General features: G+C 32.6%; 1 protein-coding gene and 1 long non-coding RNA gene across 7 annotated transcripts in view; one reads left to right on the top strand and one right to left on the bottom strand.

The window, feature by feature from the left end:
* The window catches only part of LOC141507322 (uncharacterized), a 59,516-nt gene that overhangs the window by 31,987 nt on the left and 871 nt on the right, over positions 1-26,658 (top strand). The gene's annotated exons all lie outside the window — the stretch shown is intronic.
* Positions 1-26,658, bottom strand: part of PIK3CB (phosphatidylinositol-4,5-bisphosphate 3-kinase catalytic subunit beta) — a 160,030-nt gene that overhangs the window by 30,810 nt on the left and 102,562 nt on the right. For all 6 annotated transcript variants that reach the window (XM_074214881.1, XM_074214879.1, XM_074214876.1 and 3 more), the window contains 8 exons: positions 25,552-25,800; positions 24,638-24,734; positions 20,836-20,966; positions 20,252-20,302; positions 9,845-10,033; positions 5,590-5,711; positions 3,202-3,345; positions 2,376-2,475 (listed from right to left, as the gene is read on the bottom strand). In XM_074214881.1, coding sequence (XP_074070982.1) covers positions 2,376-2,475; positions 3,202-3,345; positions 5,590-5,711; positions 9,845-10,033; positions 20,252-20,302; positions 20,836-20,966; positions 24,638-24,734; positions 25,552-25,800 — 1,083 coding nt within the window. The remainder of the gene's footprint in view (positions 1-2,375; positions 2,476-3,201; positions 3,346-5,589; positions 5,712-9,844; positions 10,034-20,251; positions 20,303-20,835; positions 20,967-24,637; positions 24,735-25,551; positions 25,801-26,658) is intronic.

Below are 26,658 nucleotides of genomic sequence, written 5' to 3' on the forward strand. Positions count from 1 at the left end.
ATTTACTATTATATATATTATATATATGTACTATCTTGAGTGAGGATTCTTAATAATCTTTTTTTTTATGCAATGGACTTGTACCCTCCTTCACAGTCTGATGAAATCTATGGACCTTTTCTCAGAATAAGGAACAGGTAGACAGCATAGTACAGAGTGTTAAGCCTGGCTGCAGTCAAGAATATCTGAGTTCAAATACAGATTTGGATACTTATTAGTTGGATACTTACTAGTTAGCATAGTATCTGGCACATAGGAACTAAATAAATGTTTAAAGACTATTATTAATATTTTTGATCTTGGGAAAATCACTTATTTCCTTTGCCTTAGTTTCCTCAACCGTAAAATGGAGATAATAATAACATGTACCTTCCAGAGTTCTTCTGCAGATAAAGATAATATTTGTAAAGCACACAGCACAGTTCAGGGTATATAGTAAGGGCTATATAAATACTTTATTGTTATTATTATCATTGATGCTGTTGTATATATAAAATGAAATACACAGGATGATAAAGTAAGCTAATTATATTGAAATAGTTATCAAAATATTTTAAAAAAAATCTCTATCTCCTAAAATTTATTCACAGGATCCAAGAGACTGTAGGTCAAGAACCTCTTCACTAGAGGTATAAGAACATTGCCCTTCAACAACCCTCAGTATAAATATTAAAAGCAGATTACTATGCCATTCCAAAAATAGTTAAGTAAGTTCTCACTGTGAAGGATGTTGTGGAAGGAATTAATATGTTGAAAAGAGATTAGCCTTGAGGGGTGCTAAAAATTAGAAAAAATTCTAATATTTAGGAACTATAATAATAAATTCACTATGAGAAAAATATGATGTAATAGATAAGAATTAGATGGGGATGAGATCCCATTACCGTTGATAGTTTTTGATCCATCAGTCTCACAGATGGTTAAAGACAGAAAGGTCCTGAATATAACAAAATATTCTCATCAACATTTTGTGGTAAAATAGTCATATCGGCAGTCAAAAAAAATCTGAAATAAAGAGGATGCCCATCCACTGAGGAATGGCTAAACAAACTGTTACATATAACGTATGACAGGAAATGGGAGATTCAGAGGAATTTGGGAAGTCTACGTGAACTGAAGAAGCAGAGAAAAGAGAAAAGGGCCAGGATAGCAATGAACATGATGGAAAAAAATGTTTATACACACACACACACACACACAAAATAAAAAATAAGAACTCAAATGTATCCTGACCTGGAGATGATGAAACACACTTTCTACTTTTGAATACTTAAGAATCAGGGACCCAGAATGCTGGATATATCATTAGATTTATTTCCTCATTCTGTTTTGCATGACTTTTTCGATGAAATGATGTCAAAACAGTAAGTTTAGCTACAATTTACTGAATGTGTGCCATCCTAAATGTTGCCTTGTCATACCAGGTTTCTTTTATTTGGGGAAATGGTGAATATTCAGTCCATGGAAAGGATTGTGGGGTTTAAAGTTTCACCATTGCTTACAATCAATTTTACCAAATATCTCCCAAAAGTCATTGAGGAATCTGCTGCACCTGATTGGTAGAAGAGATATCAACCAAGCACCTCACATGTACATATCTTTCCTATCTAATCAAGATGGGTATGCATTCATATACACAGGGTATCCCAAAATTCTTCAATTCTTCAAATTGTTTAAGATTAAGTTTAAACTAAGTTTTTTAAAATCAGCAAAGTTTAATGCTTTAATAGTTTTAAACTGAACTAAGATTTTTTGAGATACTTTCTGTGTTCAAACAAAACAAAAATTTATTCTACTTTAAAGTTTATAGCAGGCAAAGGAAGTTGAAATGGGATACAAATGATAAAATGAACAATGGTTATAAATTGTGACCAAAAACAATTAGTGCTTCTAAGGTGAAAAAGGGTAACTAAATGAGATTTTTTGCTTTAAAATTCTTTGACAAAGATCTGATAAAGAAGATAAACTAAAAAAATTTGATTCAAATATATAAGAATGACAGTCATTTCTTACTTGAAGAATGGTGAAAGGTAGTTTTCACAGAAAAACCATGCAAGGCATTTTATATAAATTATCTAGTTGAATCACCCCCCAAAGCCTGAGGGGTACCTATTACAGATATTATTATTGTTATTCCTAATACCCAGATGAAGAAAAAGTGGCCTATAGAAGCGTAAGGTGACTTTCCTTTGTGAAATATATGTTAAGTCTTAAGAGGGAGAAATTGACTAAATCCACGTTTCTCTTGAATACCAGTATGTGGCCCTCATTCTTCTCTACAGCAAAATAAGTTTTGGGCAAATCACTTATATTAGTTGGATTTGAGTTCCAATTTTCTTTGAACACCAATATCAACATTAAAAAAAAAATAATACCTGTTTAGAAAGTACTTTCATATAGCCCACACTTCCTCGACAGTAAGCTTCAAGTATTACACCAAATTGAACTGAAAAGGCAGGAATGTGCACCTCTGACCTAAAGAAATTCAATAAGAAAATGATTCATTTTTCAACATGCACATGACATTGCCAAAAGCATATGGTTTTACTATGATTCTAAATTCGAATTAAGTTATAATGACAACATTAAAAGTAAACTTAAAATTATTTGCTACCATTACAAAAATCCCTGAATATTTAATTTCCCATTTCATTTCTGAATGTTTCAGTTAAGTATCTGACAAATATTGAGAATTTACAGAGCTCTTTAAGTGATGGGGAAAAAAATCAATCGTTCTTCCCACAAAATAGGAAAATGCCTGATTCACATTTAAATAGACACACAATCATAAAAACTCAATATATCAAAGAGCACAGTGGTGACCATGGAATACAATCTCATGTGAACATCCTTTTTCAATAAACTTTAAGTTAATCAAGTATAAGCACAGCCAAAAGACAAATAAGGAATGTTCTGACTTATGCAATCATTTTACTACAAGTAACAAGTAGCATGAATGGCTATAATTTAACAACAGTAAGAGTTCATTTAAGCAGAGATGACTTAACAGAATGACTGAAACATCTCAAGTAAAATATGGTGTATACTAAAAGGCTAAGCACAGTTTAAAGCTACTTAAGATAAATAGTTAAATATGTTAATTTATCATACTGTTGGTTTATCATGTTGGATAATTTCACAGGAACACAATGCACTCCTCCCTCCCTCAATTACAAAATTTTCTAACTAAAAACTACTTACCTAAGATGCCAAAATAGAAATTGACCTATTCTCCTATTAGCAAGTGCTCTATCTAACATGAATCTAGACAGGGCACAATCAAGAAAAGGTTCATATTTCAAAACTTGTACAAGTTGTAGAAGATATTGGGATAGTTCTTCATCACTGAAAGAGAAGGAAGACTGAGTCAAATACAAATGTCAATAAACAGAAAAAGGCTTTTTAATAGAAATAGTTTTATTGGGAGCTGAAATTAACTTAACAGAAAGGAAAAGAACATTTTGAAACATATAAGTACATTAATAGCAAATGTAGGGTTGTTAAATATTATCTGATAGTTCTACTTAGCTAATCAATTATAACTTAATAAAATTATGTACATAAATTATTATAAAGGACAGTGTGTTGCAATATATACTTAATGAATGGTGCAGAATTGAAACTAGACAGCAGGAAAATAATTTTATTCCTTGACTTTCAAGTCAAACAAGATTATTGGCTCTCACTGCTCCTGAAATTAAAGTAAGATCTCTTGCTTCTGATTGGGCACAGACTATTCAACAAAGCTGGAATACACTATCTCCTAATCATTCCCTTATGAAATCTCTATATTCCTTCAAAACACATAGCTTTGCATATACTATCACCTACCCCACCCCACATCCAATAAAAGGTAAGTTGTTTGAGGGCAGGGAATACTTTTTTTCCTTCTTTTCCCAATTATCTATATACCATCTAGAATAAGATAGATACTTTATGATTGAATTGAACAAAATTATTTTACTACTTGCATTTCAAATTACTACTAGGGAAAAAAGTATTAACTATACTGAAAGGGAGGTATTCATTCAATCCTTATCAAATAATCTTCTCTAAATTCAACCCATTTTACAAAAGTATGTAACCAAGATAATCAGAACAAAAGTAAAATTTGTCTGAAATCTTTTGGAAGTTGATTAACAAATACATCAACAAGCATTTCTTAATGATTAGTATGTGCCATATACCATACTAGGTGCTAGGGAGAAAAAGAGTAAATCAAGGTCTAACTTCAAGGCTCTTAACATTCTATAGGAGAAAACCTAAAAAACTCAAAATACAAGCACATGCACACACAACACATACACATGCATACACATAGACACATTTTACATAAGAAGGGGAGGGAGAGAGATGCTATCTAGGAGGATCAAGAAGGTGTCATGTAAAACATGGTACTTGAAGTAAACTTTGAAGGAATCTACGGGTTCTAAGAGGTCAAGATAAGGGAAGAATATCCTGCAGGAACAAGGGGCATTTAGTTCAAAGACCAGGAGACAGGACATGGGGTAGTCACGTACAAAGAACAAGTCCAATTTGGTTGTAACAGAGTTTTCAGTAGGGATACAACAAGTATATACAACAATATAATTTCAACACTGAGCAATAATAACTAAAATAAAATTCCATTAATTTGGATTCACCCAGCCATGTGAGATATAATGGAGCAAGAATAGATTTTATATTTATTTAGCAAATCCTTTATTTAGATTTAATTTAGAGCAAAGCAAATGTATAAAAATGACTTCAAAGTAAAGTTTAAAAATACAAGAGACTATAACATTTTTAAAAGATTAAGAATCTAGGTGACTAGGAGGCAAGATGAGGAGTAAAGGCAAGAATCTAGGAGCTTTACATACACCTGGTATGCTTATTATGAATCATTAATGTATATTAAAGATATGCACTAGTCCATACCATTTAGCATAATTTGAGTTATGCAGAAACTACACAATGTACATCTTTAAATATTTTAATGAATAATTCAAATGAATGTTCAAAATTATTCAGTGTTTAGCACTCAAAAATAAAGGATGACAAAATTGGGAAGAGTGTAGTAACATGGCAATAAAGAAGTCAAAGCTATTCCTGAGTTAAAATCTATTAACTGGAGTGAAAACAAAGTGAAACATCAGATTAAGTGTCCTTTATGTTTCTTGAATGAATTTATACTAACCCCCAATTGTAATATTCTATAGAAAATACTCATTTTCCTAGCTATATTGATAGAATATTACAAGCAAAAAATTTAACAAACTTTAGAAGATCTGATTTAATAGTCCCTCAGGAAATATATACAATAGATATGTGTGGGAGATAAGTACATTAGATACAAAAGCACTTAATTTGTCTTGTGGCTTCAGCTTCTTCAATCTTCCTTATTTGTGAGAAATCTAATATAATAACATAAGGGTAAGTGTGACCAAAGATGACTTAACTGCGCAAAGAACTCTCATGATTGTACTAAATAAGGGTTCTGAAAATGAACTAAAATCACTGCCTTAATATGTTTTTTTTCTCAAAGGAGAATAAGCAACATAAATATTCTTATTTTGCCAGTCACAAGAGAAAAAGACAATAGGAAAGTACCTCATTTGTTTCAAGCAGCCCACTGCGTATTCTCTTACATACTGGTCTGGATAATTAAAGTCTAATAATTCCAATGCTTCTCTAGGAGGCAGTTTAGGCCATATCTGAAGAAGAGCCTGTAGCTGTTGAAAAATTAAGAATCATTAAGGTGTACTTATATTTTAAAAACATCATTGGCCTTCTGAAAAACATAAAAGGCTAAAGAAATGACAGACAAATTTAAAAGTTGGCTCTTGGAAAAGACTAACAAAATTGATAAATCTTAGTCAATCTAATTTTTAAAAGAGAAGGAGGGGAAAGGAGATGGAATAGAGTATGTAAGGAAAGGAGAGAGGAAGACATCAAAAGTCATTCCCCATACTTAAGCAGCCAAAGAATATGGACCATTCTCAAAAGAAGGCTTGTAAACTACTTACAACTACATCAGACAATGCTCCAAATCACTAATAAAAAGAGAAATGCAAATAAAAAAATTCCAATGTTTCACCTCACTAATGATAAAAGATGGAAATGGTAAATGTTGAAAGGGTTGTGAAAAAATGAGAACACTATAGTGAATTATCGATAGAGCTGTGAAATAATACCATCATTTTTGGAAAAAAATTAGAATTATAGAAATGACTGACTAAATCATACATTTTGCTCAGATTTATTTCATTGCTAAGCCTATATTCCAGGTTCACTGAAATAATTTACTCCTCATAGATATCAAAATGGTTATAGCAGCAGTTTTGTGGTGTAATGGAAATGAAAATAAAGATGTCCAGAAGTTGGGAAATGACTATTACTGCTGCTCTAATAAAGTTCAAATAAGATGAACACAAAGAAACATGGAAAAAGTTAAATGATTGATAAAAAGTCAAATAAACAGAGCCAAGGAAATGCTATATAAAATGAGTAAAAAAATTAAATGGAAAAACTAAAAACAATGCAAAATAAATGTAGAATTAATTATTTTAAAAAAAACTTGGGGAGTACCTGAGTTCAAATCCGGCTTCAGATACTTAATAATTGCCTAGCTGTGAGACCTTGGGCAAGTCACTTAACCCCATTGCCTTTAATAAAAATAAAATTAAAAAAAAGTTTGGGCCCAGAGACAAAACATGAAAAGACATCTTCCACCATACTTTTCATAAGTCCACTGGTACTCAATGGGTATCAGGCATCTTTGATATATTGATTCATTTTACTGATTTTTTTCTTCTCCCTCTTCCTCCTTTATGCCACCTTTAAAAAATATCACTTGCTACATGGCATGATTCTGAAGTTAAGGAACAGGGAGAAATAATGGGATAAATTTATGAAAACAAAAATCAAATTAAGTCTAAAATGAAAACACTATAAATAATCAACTGTTTTATTGTTAATATGTGGTTCTTTTCTTTTTTGCAGGTATATGAATTTGTATACCTTTGCCAATAGTCCTTTTCTTAGAAATCTTCAGAATGGATAAAATTCCGGCACTGCTGAAATTTCTTCCTTTGACCACATTATATTTTTACATTATGCTCTGAAGAAGGCATATTATAACACAATATGATTTTTGGCATAAATACACATGATGTTGCTTTTCTCCTTAGGTGGGATATTGTCTCTTTTACTGATTGTTTTTCATTAAAAAGGAATACTATTTAAAAAATTTTCTCCATCTGTTCAAAATTTAAAAAATAAATTCATATACTAAGATTACAAAATAGTTCTTAAAAAAAGATACCACAGGTACCATCTGTAAAATTACAGGGAACTAGAGAACATCTCAGATCTCAGACCTTCTAGCCATAAATATTTTATCACCCAAAGACCTATTATTAATACTTCTTGAAGAAAATATTCCTTCACTAATATTCACATGAATTCCTTTTATTTTTAACAGAAAATGAGCTGGACCAAAGTTCTATTAGGAATAAAATGAAGGATATGGTATAGATAATCTAAAATTTCTAACATCAAACAGTGTATGATTCAAGTTAGATAATACCAACCACAAAAGCCCTACTTTAATGAGAAAGCTTGAAGAACTGTGATTATATGGGGCAGGTATAGGCAAATTTTAGAGATGAATGCATGCATGCATGAATGTGTGTCTGTATGTGTGAGTCTGTGTAGTAAGGGAGGGAATAAGACAAGACCTCATCTGATTAATATTTTTAATTTGAATATATTTAAAGATTAAGAATATATAATAAAGCATATTCTCTGTGGAAAATTTAAAACACTAAGTAATAAAAATGAGAACCGTACAAATGCTCCAAATGTATGCTATTGGTCAACTTAGGTGAAAAGAAAATAAGAAAGCATGCAATCCTTTTAGAATGTTAGGCAAAATTGTAAACATGTCTATACTTTTGTGTTTTTGATCCTATATTTTAATAAATTTTCCATTATAAAATTATTAAATTAATAAATTACAAATTTATTATCAGATAAGTAAATGCTTGGTTTGATTATTATAATCGATTGATAAACATATATTAAATGCCTTGTGGCAGGCATTGTGTTAAAGTGCTGGGGATGAAAAAAGAAGCAAAAGAAAAGAAACTTAAAATATTGTAGGAGAGACAACATGCAAACAAACATATACAAAGTAAGCTGTAGAGAGACAAAGAGGAAAAGCCCTGGAAAGTTTCCCATGAAAGTGGGATTATAGTTGGGACTTAAAAGAAGTCAGGGAGGCCAGTAGCCAAAGATGAGGAAGGAAAGCATTCCAAGTCTAGGGAAGCCAGAGAAAATTCCCAGAGTAGAGAAAGATGGAGTATCTTGATCATGGAACAGCCAGGAGGTCAGAAGACTAACAGTAGTAGAGGGCTACATTATGAAGGACTCTGCTTTTCAGACAGAGCATTCTGTATTTGCTCCTGGAGGCAAAAGGAAGCCAATGGAGGTTATTGAGTAGTAAGGATGGTATGATCTGAGCTTTAGGAAAATCACTTTAGTGGCTGAATGGAGAGTGAATTGGAATGGGGAGAGACTACACAAGGCAAGCATATCCATCAACAGGATACTTCAGCAATCAAGGCATAAGCAAAACAAAAATATCCCAATAGATTTCTAAGTTGTTAAATAGCCTAAAACACTATTTGTTTATGTAACAAATTATGTTGAGAAATATCTAACATACACATATAAGAAGTTGTTATGTAAATTGAAATTTTAAAATCAAGAAGTTGAACTACATTTAGGTAGTTGGAAAATTAGAATTTAATGCCACAGCTAATGAAATCCTTAAAGTAGTTAAGTTGCTAAGGTGGATCATGGCTTTTTTTTCCCAAAAACTGAAGAATGGTTAAGGGTTAGTCATCACTGATTATTCAGTTAGATTTTTAAATCTACCCAAGACATATATTTCAAAAGACTGATAGGAACAGAACTTCCAACTACATGCCATGCACTCTTTAAATTAAAATCACTGACTGAAGACCCAGGGATTTTTCCCTGATAAGCTCCAAAATAATGTTGAGCCACTCTTGAATTGAACTCAAGGAAATTCACTAGAATGTAAATGAAATTATTTTAATGAAACCAAATAGCTTACAAACCATTTGTGAATTTTTAAAATGTGAGTTTTTAAAAATGAAAATATCTGTGAAATTTAGAATACTCATTGTAATGATGCACTCTTTGAACTACCTGTTGGAGTAAAAATTTAGATGACAATGTTTGCTAAATAATTAGTTATATTATAATCAGCAAATAAATCTTTAAAAGAACCCCCAATATCATAAATAAAACACATAACTAAGGAGATTTCCTTGTTCTGCAAGATTAAAGAAAACTGAGGTTTTGGGTTATATTTAGTTGAATCTGGAAATACTATTATTAAACTGGAATTTGCCAACTAGAATTCCTTCTATTTTATTGTTGTTTCTACTTAATCAATTAAAAAACATTTAGGGGCAACTAGGTGGCACAGTGTATAGAGCATGGGCCCTGGAGTTAAGAGGACCTGAGTTCAAATCTGAACTCAGACACTTAATAATTACCTAGTTGTGTGAGCTTGGGCAAATCCCTTAAACCCATTGCCTTGACAAAAAAAAAAAAAAAAAAAAAAAGAAAAAAAAGAAAAATTCAATAAGCATCTATCTCATGTAAAACTCTAAATTAACTTCTTGGATTTAAAAGGAAGAAATAAAACTTCTACTAAGGATTAACCTATCTCACTTATTTAGCCTACTCAGGCAAGGGAATTTTTTTTTTGTAATTTTTTTCCCTTCAAATCTCTCATAAGACATGGATTAAGAGTTACTGTTGACCTTACCTGAGCAACATCTTCAAGTTTATTCCATTTGACAGACAGCAGCAATTTTGGCAATGACTGTGGAAAATTTTCTCTACAATCATGTCTCAAAGTCCAAATAAGATCCATTTCATTCTCACACAGCTGGGATAAGGGATCCCTCTCCATGATTTCTTTGAGCACAGCATGAAATTTTTTTCCACCTCGACTCTAATAAAGTAAAATTTATGTGAATCAGTTCAACAATAGTTAAGATTCCTGGTGAACACTTTTATTTTCTGTCTCTGACATTCTATGATACTTAAAGCTGTGATCACAGCTTCTCTGGGACCCAGTTTCCTTATTTGTAAAATGAAGAGATTGAATTAAATAATCTGTGAGGTCCCCTTTCATCTCTAAATCCTATTGGCCTAAGAGTATTTAACAAATACAACAAGACTAATTTTTGCCGAATCCAAACTAAGAAATTAAGGGCATATTTTTATTATTCTCTTTAGAAATAAACAAATATTAATGTACTTATTGAAATTATTTTAATGAAATTGGCACCTTGGTTTTTATTTGAAAGCTTAAGTCTATAAGCCATGAGTAAATGAAGTTGAAAATTTTAAATAAAAAAAGCTGTATGTTTAAAAAACAAAATAATCCCTATACAAGAGCACTAGATGGCAATATTCCCATGCCCTCTTCATACCTGTGTACCACAAGCATTTACCATTTACCTAAAAGGCAAATATTCAGAAATGTCCTTTGTTTAATTAGAAGAGAGTAACAAAAAGGGAAAACCCAAACAGAAGTGTAGCCTCCTGGTCTGCTTCAATACCTAAAAATCTCCATTTGCATGGAAATCAAAATGTAATAGCATTATTATCCAGTTAAAATTAAATATTTTCCTATTTTTATTTTCAAAAATAACATTGAAAAAAATGGCACATTTGTTTTATGACTCAAATTCTATGAAGTGCAGTCTAATCAACAAGGTTCACATTTATCCTATCTGGATATTTTTAGAAGATGTTGCTCTAGTCAAAAACCTTTTTCCTCTTAAATTTATTTTCCATATATATCAGCCAAAAGAATATGAAGAATTGTACTGCAAGAGAAGGCAGGTAGCATAGCAGATAGAGTACTATACTAAGAGTCAAGAGGACCTGAATTCAAATCCTGCCTCAAACAATTACTAGCAGTGGATTCCTGAGCAAGTCATTTAATTGCTCTCTCCTCACTTTCTTCATCTGTAAAAAAAAAAAAAAGAGATAGTAAAAGTGTCTACTCAAGATTGTTGTGGAGCTAAAAGTGAGATGATATTTGTAATCCTTTAAGTATAATATAAATGCTAGTTATAATTAACGATATTTTTATCTAGGATTCATATATACATGTAAATGAATACATTAATACTAACATCTATAGTGAAAGGGTTTATAATAGCATATTAAATAAAATTTAGAACCTTCTTTTATGCACTCAATTTGCATTAGCCAGCTTTATTGCTTAATTAGTTAATTTTCAGTGAGCTATGCCTTCAGTAAAACTAGAGCTAAATCAGAAAAGTTAAAGACTAGGCAGAACCAACAATCTACAAAAGGGCTCAGTTTGAATGAAATTATTTAGTATATCAAGAAAGTGTTTAGGAACATTACATTTTCTCTTGTTCAAGTCCTATCCTCTTCCATGCAGTGATAAGAATCATTACAGATATTCTCATTTACTGTTGAAATAATTTATAAGTATAATGGGAAGGCCATCAAATCTGATGAATTTATGCTCCATATTTGTATTAGTTAAGGTTTTTATATGTGGGTCATAAAAGTCCAAGGTGGTAGGTTCTAGGTAGAGAAATTCCTAAAAGTAACTACCCAATGAATAATTATATTTTCTCCGGAACTAAGACCTTGTTTTAAGGACTATTAAATCATTCTTCTGAAAGACCAAGAAAAGGTCCAAGAAAAAGAATTTTCAGTGATACACATGTATGGTCTTTTGGCTCCCAAACTCTCCTAAGTCAAATAATCAATTGGATAAGAAAGACTATGAGAATCCAACTTAATTTCTTTATACTACCCAATTCATATTTAAAAAAGACTGCCATCAAGGTTTATTGTCACAGGTAAATTTTGGAGTGGAATGGAAGTAGTTTGCCCTTCATTCTGAATTTCTGAATTTCATAAGAGTCAATCTGAGGAATAAATATTACTCTCCCATCCTTTGTTATTAAGACTTAAAATTTTGTCTCAAATTAAGGTAACGTCAAGAAAAAAATAAAAGATCCAAACTACAGAAAATGATATTAGAAGTCATAATAGGACATAGGTGAACAAAAGAGTTTGTGTTTAAATTAAAAGTTAAAAGCTCTCCTTAAGTCTTTAAGCAAGTTTGGGTATTTTACAAATATGATTTGAAGGATCTTTCATAAAGGAATTTTTAGGAGTCTAAAAGTTTTACAAATCAATAACAAGGTTGGTTTAATTAATAAAATGATTAATAGAATGAATAGATGTTATGTCAGAATTACTGTTGACAAATCCATTTCTGAAAGAAGTGGTGAAACATGTACCCTGGAAAAAAAAAATTGAGTATTGTAGAAATGCTGCAGAAACTATGGATCAACATACAATCACCAAAGAATTAATTAAGGGAAAAAATGAAACTAAAAATTTGTAAAATCTATTGTTTCAAACACAATAGACAAGTGGAGTCTATGCACATACTCAAATAACCCTACCTACTAAATTAATCTGAGTTGACTAGATTTAGTCTCATTCTTTCATACTGAATGTGGTATAAAGTGCTCATTAATATATATTATTACTTATAAAAATTTCCTAAGATTTGACTTAATTGAGGGTTTCCAAGGGTCATGTAAACATCAAATATGTATCATGAAAAAAGTGAAAAGGAGAGACAAAAGTGAACTACCCAAGGAACTAAGCCAAAGCTGGATAGAAAAATATGATGACAAAGCTGGTCTCAGATTCAATTCTTTCAAAAGTTGAAGGTAGTTTAGAAATTATTATCCTCCTTATTTCACAAAGGTTAAAACTGAAGCTCAGTAGTTAAGTAATTTGTCTGGTGGCACATAGCTAGTAACTATGTAAGCTAGAATTAAAACACGTTTTTTAGTCACTCTAAATTATATCCATAAGCATAATTCCTTTGCATTTGCTGAGTGAAATTCAGTTGGGACTCATCATAGATAGATGTTGAAAAATTTTCCAATAGATTCTCTTGTCATTTAACTTTCTACACTCTCTCTTCTAAATTATTTACATTAAATAAAACTATTGCTTATCTTTGCTAGAACTTTTCAATGTATCTATTTCCTAATTCACCTGAAATATCCTTCCTTTTAGGCTCCAAATTTTAGGTTATAAAGTTCACAAATGGTTGCAACTCTCCCTAACAAAAAATTCCTTGGGACTAGATGGATTTATAAATGAATACTACTAAACATGTTCAGAACAATTAATTGCAATAGTATTGCAATAAACTCTTTTTTAAAAATAGGTAAAGAAGGAGTTCTGCCAAATTTCTTCTGTGACACATATGCTTTTGATATTTAAGCCAGGGAGGTGAAAACGATAGTTGAGTTTCCCTAATGCATAGTGATACAAAAATTTTGAAAGAAATACTAGCAAGGAGATTAAAGCAATATATTACAAAAATCTTACACTGGTCAGGATATGATCAGGAGGGATTTATACTAGGAATGATAAGCATAATTGACCTTATCAATAACAAATGTTACAAAGATTATATTATTATATCAATAGATGCAGAAAGAACATTTTATAAAATACCACACCCATTTATTATAAAAATAATAAAGAGAATCAATGGAGTCTAGTAGTCAAACAACATTATCTGTAATGAGGATAAACTAGAAGCAGCTTACCCATAAATCCAGAATAAAAGCAAGGATGTCAATTATCATTCCTGATGTATCAACAGTTCATTTATTGTTGTTATTCATTGTATCTTGCTCTTCATGACCTCATGAACTATAGCAACCCAGGTCCCTCCAGTCTTCACTATCTCCCAAAGTCTCCACTATATCCCAAAGTCTGTCCAGAATCATGTTTGTTGCTTTCATGACATTATCTGTTCATTTTATCCTCTGTTTTCCCTTTTCCTTCTGCCTTCAATTTTTCCCAACTCTAGGTCTGTTCTAATGAGTGCCGTCTTCTCATTATATGGCCAAATTAGTTAAGCTTCAGGATTTATCCTTCCAGTGAATTGTCTGAATTTCTTTAAGTATTGACTGAGTTAAATGCCCTGCTGGTCAAGGGATTCTTCAAAGTCTTCCCCAGCACCACAAGACAAAAATACTGATTCTGCATCATTTAGCTTTCCAAAAGTCCAACTCTCTCAGCCATACATTGCTACTAGAAGAACCATACTTTTGCCTCTATGGACCTTGTCAACAAAGTGATGTCTTTGCTTTTAGTGATCCATTTGCCAGAACTTTTCTTTCAAGGAGAAAGTGTGTTTTTTTTTTTTTTTTTAATTTTTGTGGCTGCAGTTGTCACCAGCAATGATCTTAGAGTCTCAGCATTTAAAAAAATCTGGCACTTCTGTTTCTTCTCCTTGTATTTGCCAGGAAGTAATGAGACCAAATGCCAAGATTTTATTTTATTTTATTTTTGATGTTAAGCTTCAAACCAATTTTTACACTTTCTTCTTTTATCCCACCAAAAGGCTTCTTAAGTCCTCCTGACTGCTAATCTGAACTTGTTGATATTTCTGCCAGCAATGATAATTCTGGCTTTTGATTCATCCAAACTTGCATTTCACATGATATATTCTGAATATAAGTTAAACAAGTAAGGGAACAATATACATCTTAGCCATACTCCTTTTCCAATCTTGAAACCAATCAATTTTTCCATGTTCAGGTAGAACTTTCTGACCCACATACAGATTCTTCAAGAAACAACTAAGATCTCCCTCCCAACTCTGGGAGGACATATCAGATTTTGCTGTGATTCACACAAAGACATTAGTGTAATCAATGAAGCAAAAGTAAATGTTTATCTGGAACTCTCTTCTTTCTCCACAATCCAGGGAATGTTGGCAATGTGGTCTCTTGATCTTCTGCCTCTTCTAAAAGCAGTCTATTCTAGTAATTCTTGGTTACATATTGATTAAATCCATCTTGAAGAATCTTAAGCATAACCTTGTTGACATGTAAAATTAATGTAATTGTTCAGTAATTTGAACATTCTTTGGCATTGCCTTTTTTTTTAGGTTTTTGCAAGGCAAATGAGGTTAAGTGGCTTGCCCAAGGCCACACAACTAGGTAATTAAGTGTCTGAGGCTGGATTTGAACTCAGGTACTCCTGACTCCGGGGCTGGTGTTCTATCCACTGCGCTACCTAGCTGCCCTGGCATTGCTTTTCTTTAGGATTGATATATAAACTGATCTTTTCCAAATCAGCAGCCACTGTTGAGCTTTCCAAATCTGTTAGGATGTAGAGTACAGCACTTTTAAATGTCTCATCCTTTGGAATTTAAAATAGCACATCATGAATTCTATTATCACTAGTCTTATTGCTAGCAATGCTTCTTAAGGGTCTCTTGACTTCATTCTCCATGATTTCAAAGGCTATAGATCAGTAATGTTAAGATTTAGATTGATAATACTAAGATCATTCTGGTATCATTTTGCATGTTCCTGCCAATTCTTAATTTCCTCTATTTCTGTTAAAAGTCCCTATCATTTTTTACTTTTATCATGCTCATTTTTACACAAAAACTTTCCTTGAATAGGTCTAATTTTCTTGAAGAAATATCATGGCAGGGAGTGCAGCCAAGATGGCAAAATGAAGGCAGGAAATCCCAGCAGCTCTCCCCAGACCACTCCAAAAACCTTTAAATTAGGACTCTAACCAAATTCCAAAGTGGCAGACCATACCAAAAAACTGAGTGAAACAGTTTTTTCCAGCCCAAGACAACTTGGAAGATGCATGGGAAGGGTCTGTTTATACTGGGGTTAGAAAGAGTCTGCAATGCAGTCCAGGGTGGCTGGAGCAAACCAGCTCCAACCACCCATGAATAGCCTGAAGGGCACCTGGGTCCCTGGGGGCACCTGAACCTGTGGCAGTAGGGGTAGTTTCCAGACCTCTCAGACCAAGGATTGCCAAAGACAATTTGGAAGCTTGGCAGGTAAATTATGCCACACCAGAGTGAGAGAAGAGCCCAGACCAGCCCAGAGCAGTCCTGGTTGTGGAAACCAGGAGCAGGCCTAGGGAGCAACCTAGCAACTGTTTCTATAATACTCAGCCCATGACTGGTAAGGGGGTTGGAGAAGACTGCAAAGGTCTCTCTTATTCCTGAGGCAGGACTCTGTTGCTTTGCCTGTGTTCATATCCAGGTTGCAGTCTGGGCTCCAATCTCAGGAAAGGAGCTTTACTGCCATTTTAAAGGGAGGACCTTCCTCTAGAGCTCCAAAGACAAGAGCACAGGCCAGGAGACTAGCCAGAGCAGCTAATAAGACCTTGAAGGAATTGAGGTCAGTGGGGGTGGGGGTAATCCTTGAAAACAGCTGCAAAAAAACCCCTTAAAAGCTTGGAACATTGTGTCCTCCACCCTGGAAGCAGAGCTCCACCTTAACAAAGAATTAAAATCAAGTCACATGTTGAGGAAATGAGCAAACAACAGAAAAAGAAAAAATCCAATCATAGGCAATTTCTTTGGTCCCAAGGGAGATCAAAAGACACATGCAGAAGATGACAAAGACAAAACTTCTGTATCCAAAGCTACCAAGACAAATAGGAATTGGTCTCAGGCTATGGAAAAGCTCAAAAAAGATTCTGAAAAGCAAGTAAGGAAGGTACAGAAAAAATTGGGAAGAGAAATGAAAGCAATGTAGGAAAATTATGAAAACCAAGCCAGTAGTTTGGTGAAGGAATTACTAAAAATACTGAAAAAGAAATAGCATCTTTAAAACCAATTTAGGTCAAATGGAAAAAGCAGTCCATGAGGCCAATGAGGAGAAGAATGCCTTAAAAAAGTAGAATTGATCAGATGATAAAGAGCTATAAAAGCTCTCTGAAGAAAATAACTCCTCCAAATGTAGAATGGAGCTGAGGGAAGGTGATGTTGTGAAAAATTCAAGAAACAATAAAACAAAACCAAAAGAATGAAAAATCAGAAGAAATTGTGAAATATCTCATTAGAAAACAACTGACATGAAAACAGATCCAAGAGGGATAATTTAAAAATTATTAGACTACCTGAAAATCATGACCAGGAAAAGGACCTAGACTTCATTTTTCAAGAAATTCCCCAGGAAAACTGCCCTGATATCCTAGAAGCGGAGGGTAAAATAGAAATTTAGGGAATACATAGATTACTTCCTGAAAGAGATCCCAAAATTAAAAACTCCTAGGAATATTATAGTCAAATTCCAGAACTCCCAAGTCAAGGAGATAATATTACAAACAGTCAGCTTCTATATAAAGGGCTCATAGGACTTGGAATATGATATTCTAGAAGGCAAAGGAGCTTGGATTACAACTGAAAATCAACTACCCAGCAAAACTGAACATCCTCTTTCAGGGGAAAAGATTGATATTCAATGAAATAGGGAACTTTCAAACTTTCCTGTTGAGACAACCATAGCTGAACAGAAAGTTTGATCTTCAAATATAGGACTCAGGTGAAGCATAGAGAGGATGGAAGGGAAGGGCAAATAATGAAGGATTTAATGATGCTTAACTGCTTGTATTCCCACATGGGAAGATGATGCTGATAACTCATATGAACCTTCTCATTTATTATGGCAGTTACAAAAAACATTTATAGACAAGGCACAGGAGGGAGCAAAATATGAAGGTATAATATATTATAAAGATGGAGTTAATGGATGAGAAAGGAATGTACTGGGAGATAGGGAAAAGAAAGGTAGAATGGGCTGTTACTGCATATAAAAGAGGCAAGAAAAAGCTTTTGCAATGGAGTGGAATGGGGGAAGGTGGGGGTAATGAGTAAGCCATCATTCTCATCAGAAATGGCTGAGAGGAAATTACATACTCAACTGGGTATAGAAATCTATCTTACCCTAGAGGAAAATAGGAAAGGAAAAGGGATGGGAGAAAGGGGACAAGGGGAAGGGAGGAGGTATAAGTATTAGAAGAGAGGGAAGATTGTGGGAGAAGGTAGCCAGATAAAATACACTTTTGAGGAGGAAAAAGGAAAAAGGAGAGAGAGAAAAGAATGGATGTGGGGAGGAATAGGATGGAGGGAAATACAGATAGCAATCACAACTGTGGGAAAAAATATTGAAACAATTTCTCTAATGGCCCTATGATAAGGAATGCTATCCATCCCAAAGACAGAGCTGATGATATCTGAATACAGATTAAAGCACATTTTTTTTGTTTCACTATATTTTTCTTGAGGTTTCTCTTAATTTTACAACATGACTATTGTAATAATGTAAAAAGTAAATAAAAAGTGCTTCAAAAAACATCTTTTGTCCTTCACATTCTATTTTCTTCTTTGCATTGCTTACTTAAGAAAACCTTCTTATCTCTATTTTGCACTGAAATTCTGCATTCAGTTGGATGTATCTTTCCCTATTCTCGGAGCTCTTTTGATTTACTTCTTTCCTTGGCTACATGTAAAGTCTTATCACAAAGCTATTTTGCTTTTCTTTTTTTTTTTTTGGAATGTTTTTTGTTGTTGCTTCTTGTACAAAGTTAAAAATCTCTTTCCATAGTTCCTCAATTTCTATCAGATATAATCCCTTACATTTATTCATCACTTACACTTTATACATCTAAGTGAAGTTATTTAGGTCATACCTGCAAAGTTTGATGATTTTCCCTACCTGTTGTAGGGAATCTGAATTTTGCAACAAGAAGCTTGTGATCAGCTCTACACCTTGTTTTAACTGACTATATAGAACCTTTAGCTGCAAAGCATATATAATCAATGCAATGTAGATATTGGCCATTTGATGATATCCATGCATACAGTTGATTAGAGTTATTGGAAAAGTTTTTGCTATATTAGCAAGTAATCATGACAAAACTCTTGTACTCCAAGGCCAAACTTACCTGTTATTACAATAATCTTTTGATTTTCTATTTTAGCAATGTAATCCCTATGTCAAATGTGACATCTTTTCTTTGATCTTATTTCTAGAAAATGGTGTAGATCTTCAGAGAACTAAAAAATTTTGGCCTCTTCAGCATCAGTAGCTGGAATATAGTCTTGTTTTACTGTGATGTTGGATGGTTTGCCTTGTATCGTCACTTTTGAGATTCTTCCCCATACTCCTTTTCTTCATCCTTTTATTGACTATGAGTATGACTCCATTTCTTCCAAGGGATTACTACCCACAGTAGTATGCCTAGTGAACAACTGAATTAAATTCACCTTTCTCATCAGTTTAAATTCACTGACACCCAAATCTTTAAATTTCCAATTTGACCACATCCAGCTTACCTTGGTTCATAGACCTTACCTTCTGGGTTCCCATGCAATATTGACTTTTATGGTATCAGACTTTCTTTTCTTCACCAGATATGAGCTTGCTTTTAGCTTTGGTCCAATTGCTTCATTGTTTTTGTAGCTACATAGAGTTGTTTTACACTCTTCCTTAATAGTATGTTGGACAATTTTCAACCTGGAGGACTCATCCTCTGAGAATGTGGGCATGTTTGCTATACTAGTATATTTATTGGGAAAGTTTCTGGTATAGCACCCGCTTCTTCTCCCCCACCACAACTGCATAATATTTGTTTTTAGTTTTACATAGATAATTATATGCTTGTATTTTATAGGGTTTTTATGAAAAGTGAGCTTTGTACTTTGTTCAGATTTTTTCTGCATCAACTGAGATAATCACGTGATTTTGGATATTTTTGTTAACAAAATTATTTTGGTTATTTCCTTATGTTAACCATTTTCACAACAATGTTATAAAAACAACTTGACCATAATGAATTTTTTTGGTTGAATTCTGCAACTTCATTTGATAGGATTTTATTTAAAAATTTTTAAATCAATATTCATGAATGACATTGGGTCTATCACTCTTGTTGCTTTAGCCTTCCTTGGCATGGGTATTGAACTATATTTGCTAGGTATGGAACACCTGCTCTTAAATCAGTAAAGCATAGTTCATAAACTATCTTCTATAAAAGGTTTTTTCCCGATACTCCAGTTATTAGAGCTTAATTCCTAATGAAATTATTTTGGCTATGTTCATTTCTATATGGGGGCTTTTTCCTAGTAAAATAAGTCTCCATAATGGCAAGGATATTTTATTTTTTAAAATATGCATCACATGAAACAGGTATTGACTTAAATAACAGGACTTTAAGAAATATATTTTGAAATGAATAAGCTATAAAGACATTGAATAATACTTGGAAGTATATTGACAAAAATGTTGCTAGTTTTACCTTTGATACTTACTGATACATTACCACTGTCACTACTTGCAATCTCAGCTGCCTTTTCAATAATCTGTTTTGAAAAATGCACAAACATAGAAATATAAATTTAACTGAAAAGCTTATGAATCAAAAGGCTTAATTGTACTGATTTATATAAAATTCTAACATGAAAAAAATAGGGCAAAAAGTGATAAAATATTTATCTTGTTCCAAATATTTGCACAGTTCTTAATTCTTTATAATGGAAATTATTTAAAAAGTAATAAGAAGCAATGGAAAACCACACTGAGAACAGGGAGAATGCAAGCTGTACCACTAACTACCCTTATAACCTCATATCCTAGGACTCAATTTCATATGTAATATGAATAATTTGAAGTATCTTGAGAAAGTAACTTATTCAAAGTCCATCAACTACAGCCTAGGGAGGTGCAACTGACTAGACTTCTGATTTCTGAATTCTCAGTTCACTGTTCTTTCCATTCTGTCATGCAGAGAATATATATATATATATTATTTCAAGGTATATAATGGCAATAATTGAAAATAAGCTAATTATGCGCTGCAAGTCAATTATGTGTATACTGAAAATAGTCATCTTACCTTATCAAAGGGAGGGTAATAATAAGGCTGTTTTTTATTCTCAGGGAATTTAATATGTAAAGTGGTTGCATTTTCACTATATGGATTTGTTTGAACAGTTCCCATTGGATTCAACATTTCTTCAAGTTCATCTATAAAAAGAAAAAGTTTTTTAAATTTTGAAAGATAAAATGAATTCCTCTTACCACCAACCCTCAAAAGCTAAATAAACCTACAGAGAAAATGCTATCAAAATGGCTGTGCTAATGCTTAACATAAAGTCTTTAATACAAGATACCTTACCTTATTTTTTAAAATACCTGACTTTTAAAGTGTAAGATACGGCAAAACATTAAGACTCACTCTGGAGACTGTTTATATTTTATAGTACATTGGGATCTCTCCTCATCTTCAAACACATTTAAGATTCCCTTTCTAAAAAACAACAACAAACCTTACCTAGACCCCAGTACTTTCTCCAATTACTAAAAAGGGGGTTACAAAGTTTAGCGAGCAATTTTGAGCTATTAATGCTTAACACTACACTAAGACATTTGGGTTATCTTGTACTAACTTTTTTTCACTATCCAACTTTTAAGACAATAATACTATACTTACAGACCACTTCCTTGCCACACTTTCTCCTTAACACTTTACAATCTGGTTTTGATGCTTATACTAAAAAATTCATGAACATCGATAACTTTTTTCCCCTCCAAATGCAATGGAATTTCATTATTTATTCCTCCTCCTTTGATTTCTTCTTTTGTATCTGATAGTTTTCTTTTTCCAAGGCAATGGGGTTAAGTGACTTGCTCAAGATCACACAGCTAAGTAATTATTAAGTGTCTGTGGCTGGATTTGAACTCAGGTCCTCTTGAATACAAGGGTAGTGCTCCATGCCCTATGTCATTAAGCTGCCCCTATGACAGATTTCTTTAAAATTCTGACAACTTTTAGCTTCAGTGACACTAAATTAAGATAGTTTTCTTTTAATATCTTCCCAAATATTGTGTTTTTGGCCACAATTGCTGCAACTTCTCATTTCTACTCACCTAGTTCAACCCCTTTCTATTAGGAAGACCAAAAGTTTTAGCAATTTATTGAAGGCTACAGTTCAAGTAAATAACAAAGAACAGTTTAAAATTTGGGTTTTTCTGACTACAAGGAGTGTTCATTCACCACAGTTTTTGTTCTCAATTCATTTGTAATTGGTGTCCTATAAAGAAATACTAGGTGGATAAATTTCTTATATCAAAAGGGATCAAGCTGAGACAACTAGGTGATATAGTGGATAGAGCACTGGCCCTGAAGCCAGGAAAACCTGAGTTCAAATCCAGCATCAGACATGTGATACTTACTAGCTTTAACCCCACTGCCTTGCCAAAAAAAAAGACCTAGATTCATTATTTGTCAAGGATCAAGGAACTATTATACAAGTATTTGGTCTGCTGTTCTATTAAATGCTGATAAGCTTAAAACTAGGATGAATTTTAGAGTTTATATAGCCAAATCCCTTATATAACAAATGAGAGACTAATAACCACAAAAAAAAATCAAAAGTAAATGTTGCAAAATTACAAAAAACAAGCCTAAATAGATAAGATATCATTGGTTTTACTATTTTCTACATTCTTTCCACTTTAAAAAATATTCTTCATCCTATGGCATGGTCTTCTGAAGAGAAAAGGGAGCAAATTGAAGAGAATTAGGAGATATAAAGCCAAAAACTATCAATATGAGAACTTTAAAGTAATAGCTCAAAGGGAGGTTGATTATTTTAATTAACTAAAATAATTTAAAAATGTATTGAATAAGACTGTCCCTGGTTTGAAGATTTATAGTACCATATTACATCATATTTGTTATTTTGTACAAGCCCAGTTAATTCTTTGCCACACAGATGTGATAGACCAATGGATTCCCCCAGTCTAAATTTAGAGGACAAAAAGCTCAATATGAATAATAAGCAGAATTGGAGATTTAGAGTTGGAAGGAATTATGAAGATCAGATATTATATTTCCCTCATCTTATAAATGAATTAAGGTCAATAAAGGATAAGTGATTCACTCAAGGACATATAACTAAGTTCAAAGGCCATATAGAATAGTGTGCTCTAAGACATATGGTAGTAGTATGTGGCAATGGTTAGATTTGCATCAATTCCTCTGACTCAAAAGTCTATTCACTTTCCAATATCCTTCAATATAAAGGAATATCAAGGAATTAAGCAAGTACAAACATCTTTTTGGTCTAGGAAAAAAACTGGAAAATATCACCCAAAGAATGATTTTGCTGTGACTATTTCTGAGTTGGCATTGACTTTTTGCATGTAGGGAAATAGACAAGTACAGCAAATATTTTAAGATTAAAATATTTAATCAAACATAGCTCTTTGCCCAAAGCCCTATTATTACTAGCTTAGTTCTTCTATTCCATTAAAAATACCATATTCTGAAAATTATAATAAACTACATTCCATAATGAAACCATCAAAAGTCTCATACCTTGTCCTTTTATTCTCCCCACTCAAATCTGTGGCCCAATATCACATAGTATTTTTTTGGCAGCTCTTTAATACATTTGCCAGATAATAACTGAGTCTTAAATTCTGCTAAACTGCAGACTCCATAAGAGCAGAGGCTATATGTTATCTAAAACATGGTTTTATGGTCATCAGCACCTGGAAGAGGTCAGCTACTTGGAACAGTGTATATAGAGAGCAGGTCCTGGAGTCAGTGAGACTCATCTTTCAGTTGCAATCTGGCCTCAGACATTTCCTAGTTGTGTTACCCTGAGCAAATCACTTAACTGTGTTTCCTCAGTTTCCGCATCTGTAAAATGCAAGCCACTCTGATATCTTTGCTAAGAAAACCCTAAATAGAATCACAAAGAGACAGGTACAGGTACAAATGAAATGAATGAATAACAATTACAACAAAACATAGTATGTAGCTATGCATCACTAAACAGGTGCTGATGTTTTGAAATAAAGGTGAATTTAATATGACTGGGAATAATTAAGAAACAAATATTGAGTTTCAGAAATATAAATCAATATATACTCAATAAGAAAAGTTTTAATTATCTTGGTAACTAAGGATATATAAGGAATTTTCAAGTTAACAACATTGCTTAATTCTTTTATAAAGTAAATGTTTGGATTAGCATGTCCTAAACTTGATTTTTACATAATAAAATAGGGATTCTATGAAAAAATATGAATACTTTCAAGATTCTGCATAAAACAGAAAACTACGTGTCAACATAATTAAACTTTATGCAATCTTGTCAACAGACAACAGATAATAAAACGTATTCTCTCCTTGGCTTCCACATACAACCACTGAAAATTTTGAAATAATGGGTGCAGAATGTTGCATTTTGATCCTGCTTTTTTTGGCTGGTTTTCTTTGTTCAACACAGAGCATTCCACTGGGAGGATGATTTTATCAAAAACTGATTAATACAGAAAGTAATCAAAAAAATTAAAAATATGAATCAATATTTATAGGTGATTCCTTCTTTCCAATGAAAATGGGTGTTATAGCCTCTATTTTTATTCCAATAAGAAATATTTCATGATCCAGGCACTGAACTGAACATACATAGATTCTCAAAATATTTTAAGTCATAAAAGATCTGGAGATAAATAATTATGATTTGCAGAAGAAATGATTTTTAGATTGCAATTTAAACCATTATCTAAAGTGCTAATTCATTTATTTGAACTGAAAAAATAATTTTATTTGCAAAACTAATAACTTATGCAATAGAGGCAAAGCTATTCTAAAACTCTCAAAATTTGAGCTTGATTCTTACCAGGAAATGATGACCAGCTGTGCAATATGATGTCTCCACTTTTTAGCTGTCCTTTAAAGTCAAACACCATGGTATTTACCCATGCTACAGGATAGTGCTATGGAAGAAAAGTATAACATTAACTATGCCAAAAATAAACTGAACACTTTAAAATACCATATTAGACCAAGTTAAAACAGGATTTTTAAAAAATTAACATGTGGGAAGAAAAGCAAGAAATTGAAAAAATGCTTAATTAATATCTTCCTTTAACAAATAAGCCAAGTGTAGGCCATAAAAATAAGAAGACAATTGCCATATATTGGCAAAAAAAAAAAATACATTATGATCATAATGTTGAGAAACTGAGAAACACTGCTTTCAAACTGTTGATAATTTAGGAAAAATATATGATAATTTATAAAAATTTTTAATATGAAAATTTATAAAAAATCAGGAGGCAAACAAATGAAATTTAAAATAAAATCTTTGGCAAATGAGTTAAAAGGTAAGAATAAAAGTAAAATAAAATCAATATGGTCTTGATACACTTATTCCCAGTAAATTAAATTGGTTTAAAGAACTAAATTTTAAATAGTTTCAATTTTCAGGATCTAGGTTATCATGATGACTTTCATTTAGGGATGGTGAGAAGTCTGACCTCATGCCTCAAGATAACTTTTTAACAAACACTGTAAGAAACTCTATTAACTGTCAAGCATTAAAAGCTTAAGGTCAATAAGAGTACGGCATAGCTAAACTCTATTTTTGATGGAGGAAAGATCTAGAATATAAATAAGGATGAATTTTCTTGGTCCTGAGTTCTATAATCATTTCCTATTTGCCAGTATGAAACCTTCGTTTGCATTTCAACTAATAAGAAAGTTTAGATTTCAAATATAATTCCTTTTTTAAAATTGGAGAAAATACATTACCACTTTTCCAGCTTTCCTAATAGTCTGATATTTGGAGGGATTAATAGTCTTAGTAGACTTTTTTGTTTTTACTTTATCCACAGCATAAACTGCAAAGCATAAACGAGCCATTCGTGGTAAATCACATATGTTAATTTCAAATTCCAGTGGTTCATTCCAAACATGGTCATTCCTCCCAGATATCTCTGAGCTTACAACTGGTTTACAGAGAAGTTCAGTTCCATGAAAAAGTCCAGCCCTGACATGAACCTGAAAAAAATATAGAAATGATTTTTAGCAATAAAAATATTACTTAGGAAAACACTAAGAATGAAAATTAACTCATGCTGAAATAAAAACTTGATTAGAGGTTAAAGGACTTCCATCCCTCAGTTCCCACCTCTGTTTCTGAGGAAGAAAAAAGTATAGTAGCAGATGGTAAGGGCAGAAGAGGAAAATGGTCTTGTGAGGTAAAATTGTCTTAATAAAATGTAATAGATGGACTGAGATTTAAACCATTATCCAAATGGGATCATAAGCCTAAACTCAAAAGAAATACAATAGCCTAATAGTAACAGGAAAACAAACCTAGAAAAATTAGTTCGCAAGGAGCTTACAGTCTAATGGAGAATGCAACATGAAAAAAAGTATTTAGAAACAAGATATATGATAAATTGGAGGTAATTAACAGAAGGGAGAACATCTAAGACTCCTTGCAGAAGGTGTGACATTAGACAAAATTGGAAGGAAGTTAGGAGGTGGAGATGAGAAGACTGAGCTCCAGGTATAGAGGTTAGTCAGTGAAAATGCCCAGAGTCAGAAGATGAAATGTCTAGTGGGAAGAACAGTAGGGAAGCCAGTATTACTGGACTGTAGAGTACATGGAACAGGGAGAGGTGTAAAAAGTTCAAGAAAAGAATTTTTTTTTGATCCTAAAGGCATTAGAAGCCAGTGAAATCACCTCCTAAGGATCTATCCTGAGTCCTCTTTTATTTTCTATCAATGCTGTCTTACTTGGTGATTTCATTACTCCTATGTGTTCAACTACCATCTCTATGAGGATATATCTTTGTCTCTGGTTTAAAGTTTTGTATCATTAACTGTCTTCTGGACATGTTGAACTAGATA

The sequence above is a fragment of the Macrotis lagotis genome, chromosome 1 (genome assembly GCF_037893015.1).
Source record: "Macrotis lagotis isolate mMagLag1 chromosome 1, bilby.v1.9.chrom.fasta, whole genome shotgun sequence".
In the NCBI taxonomy this organism is placed as follows: domain Eukaryota; kingdom Metazoa; phylum Chordata; class Mammalia; order Peramelemorphia; family Peramelidae; genus Macrotis; species Macrotis lagotis.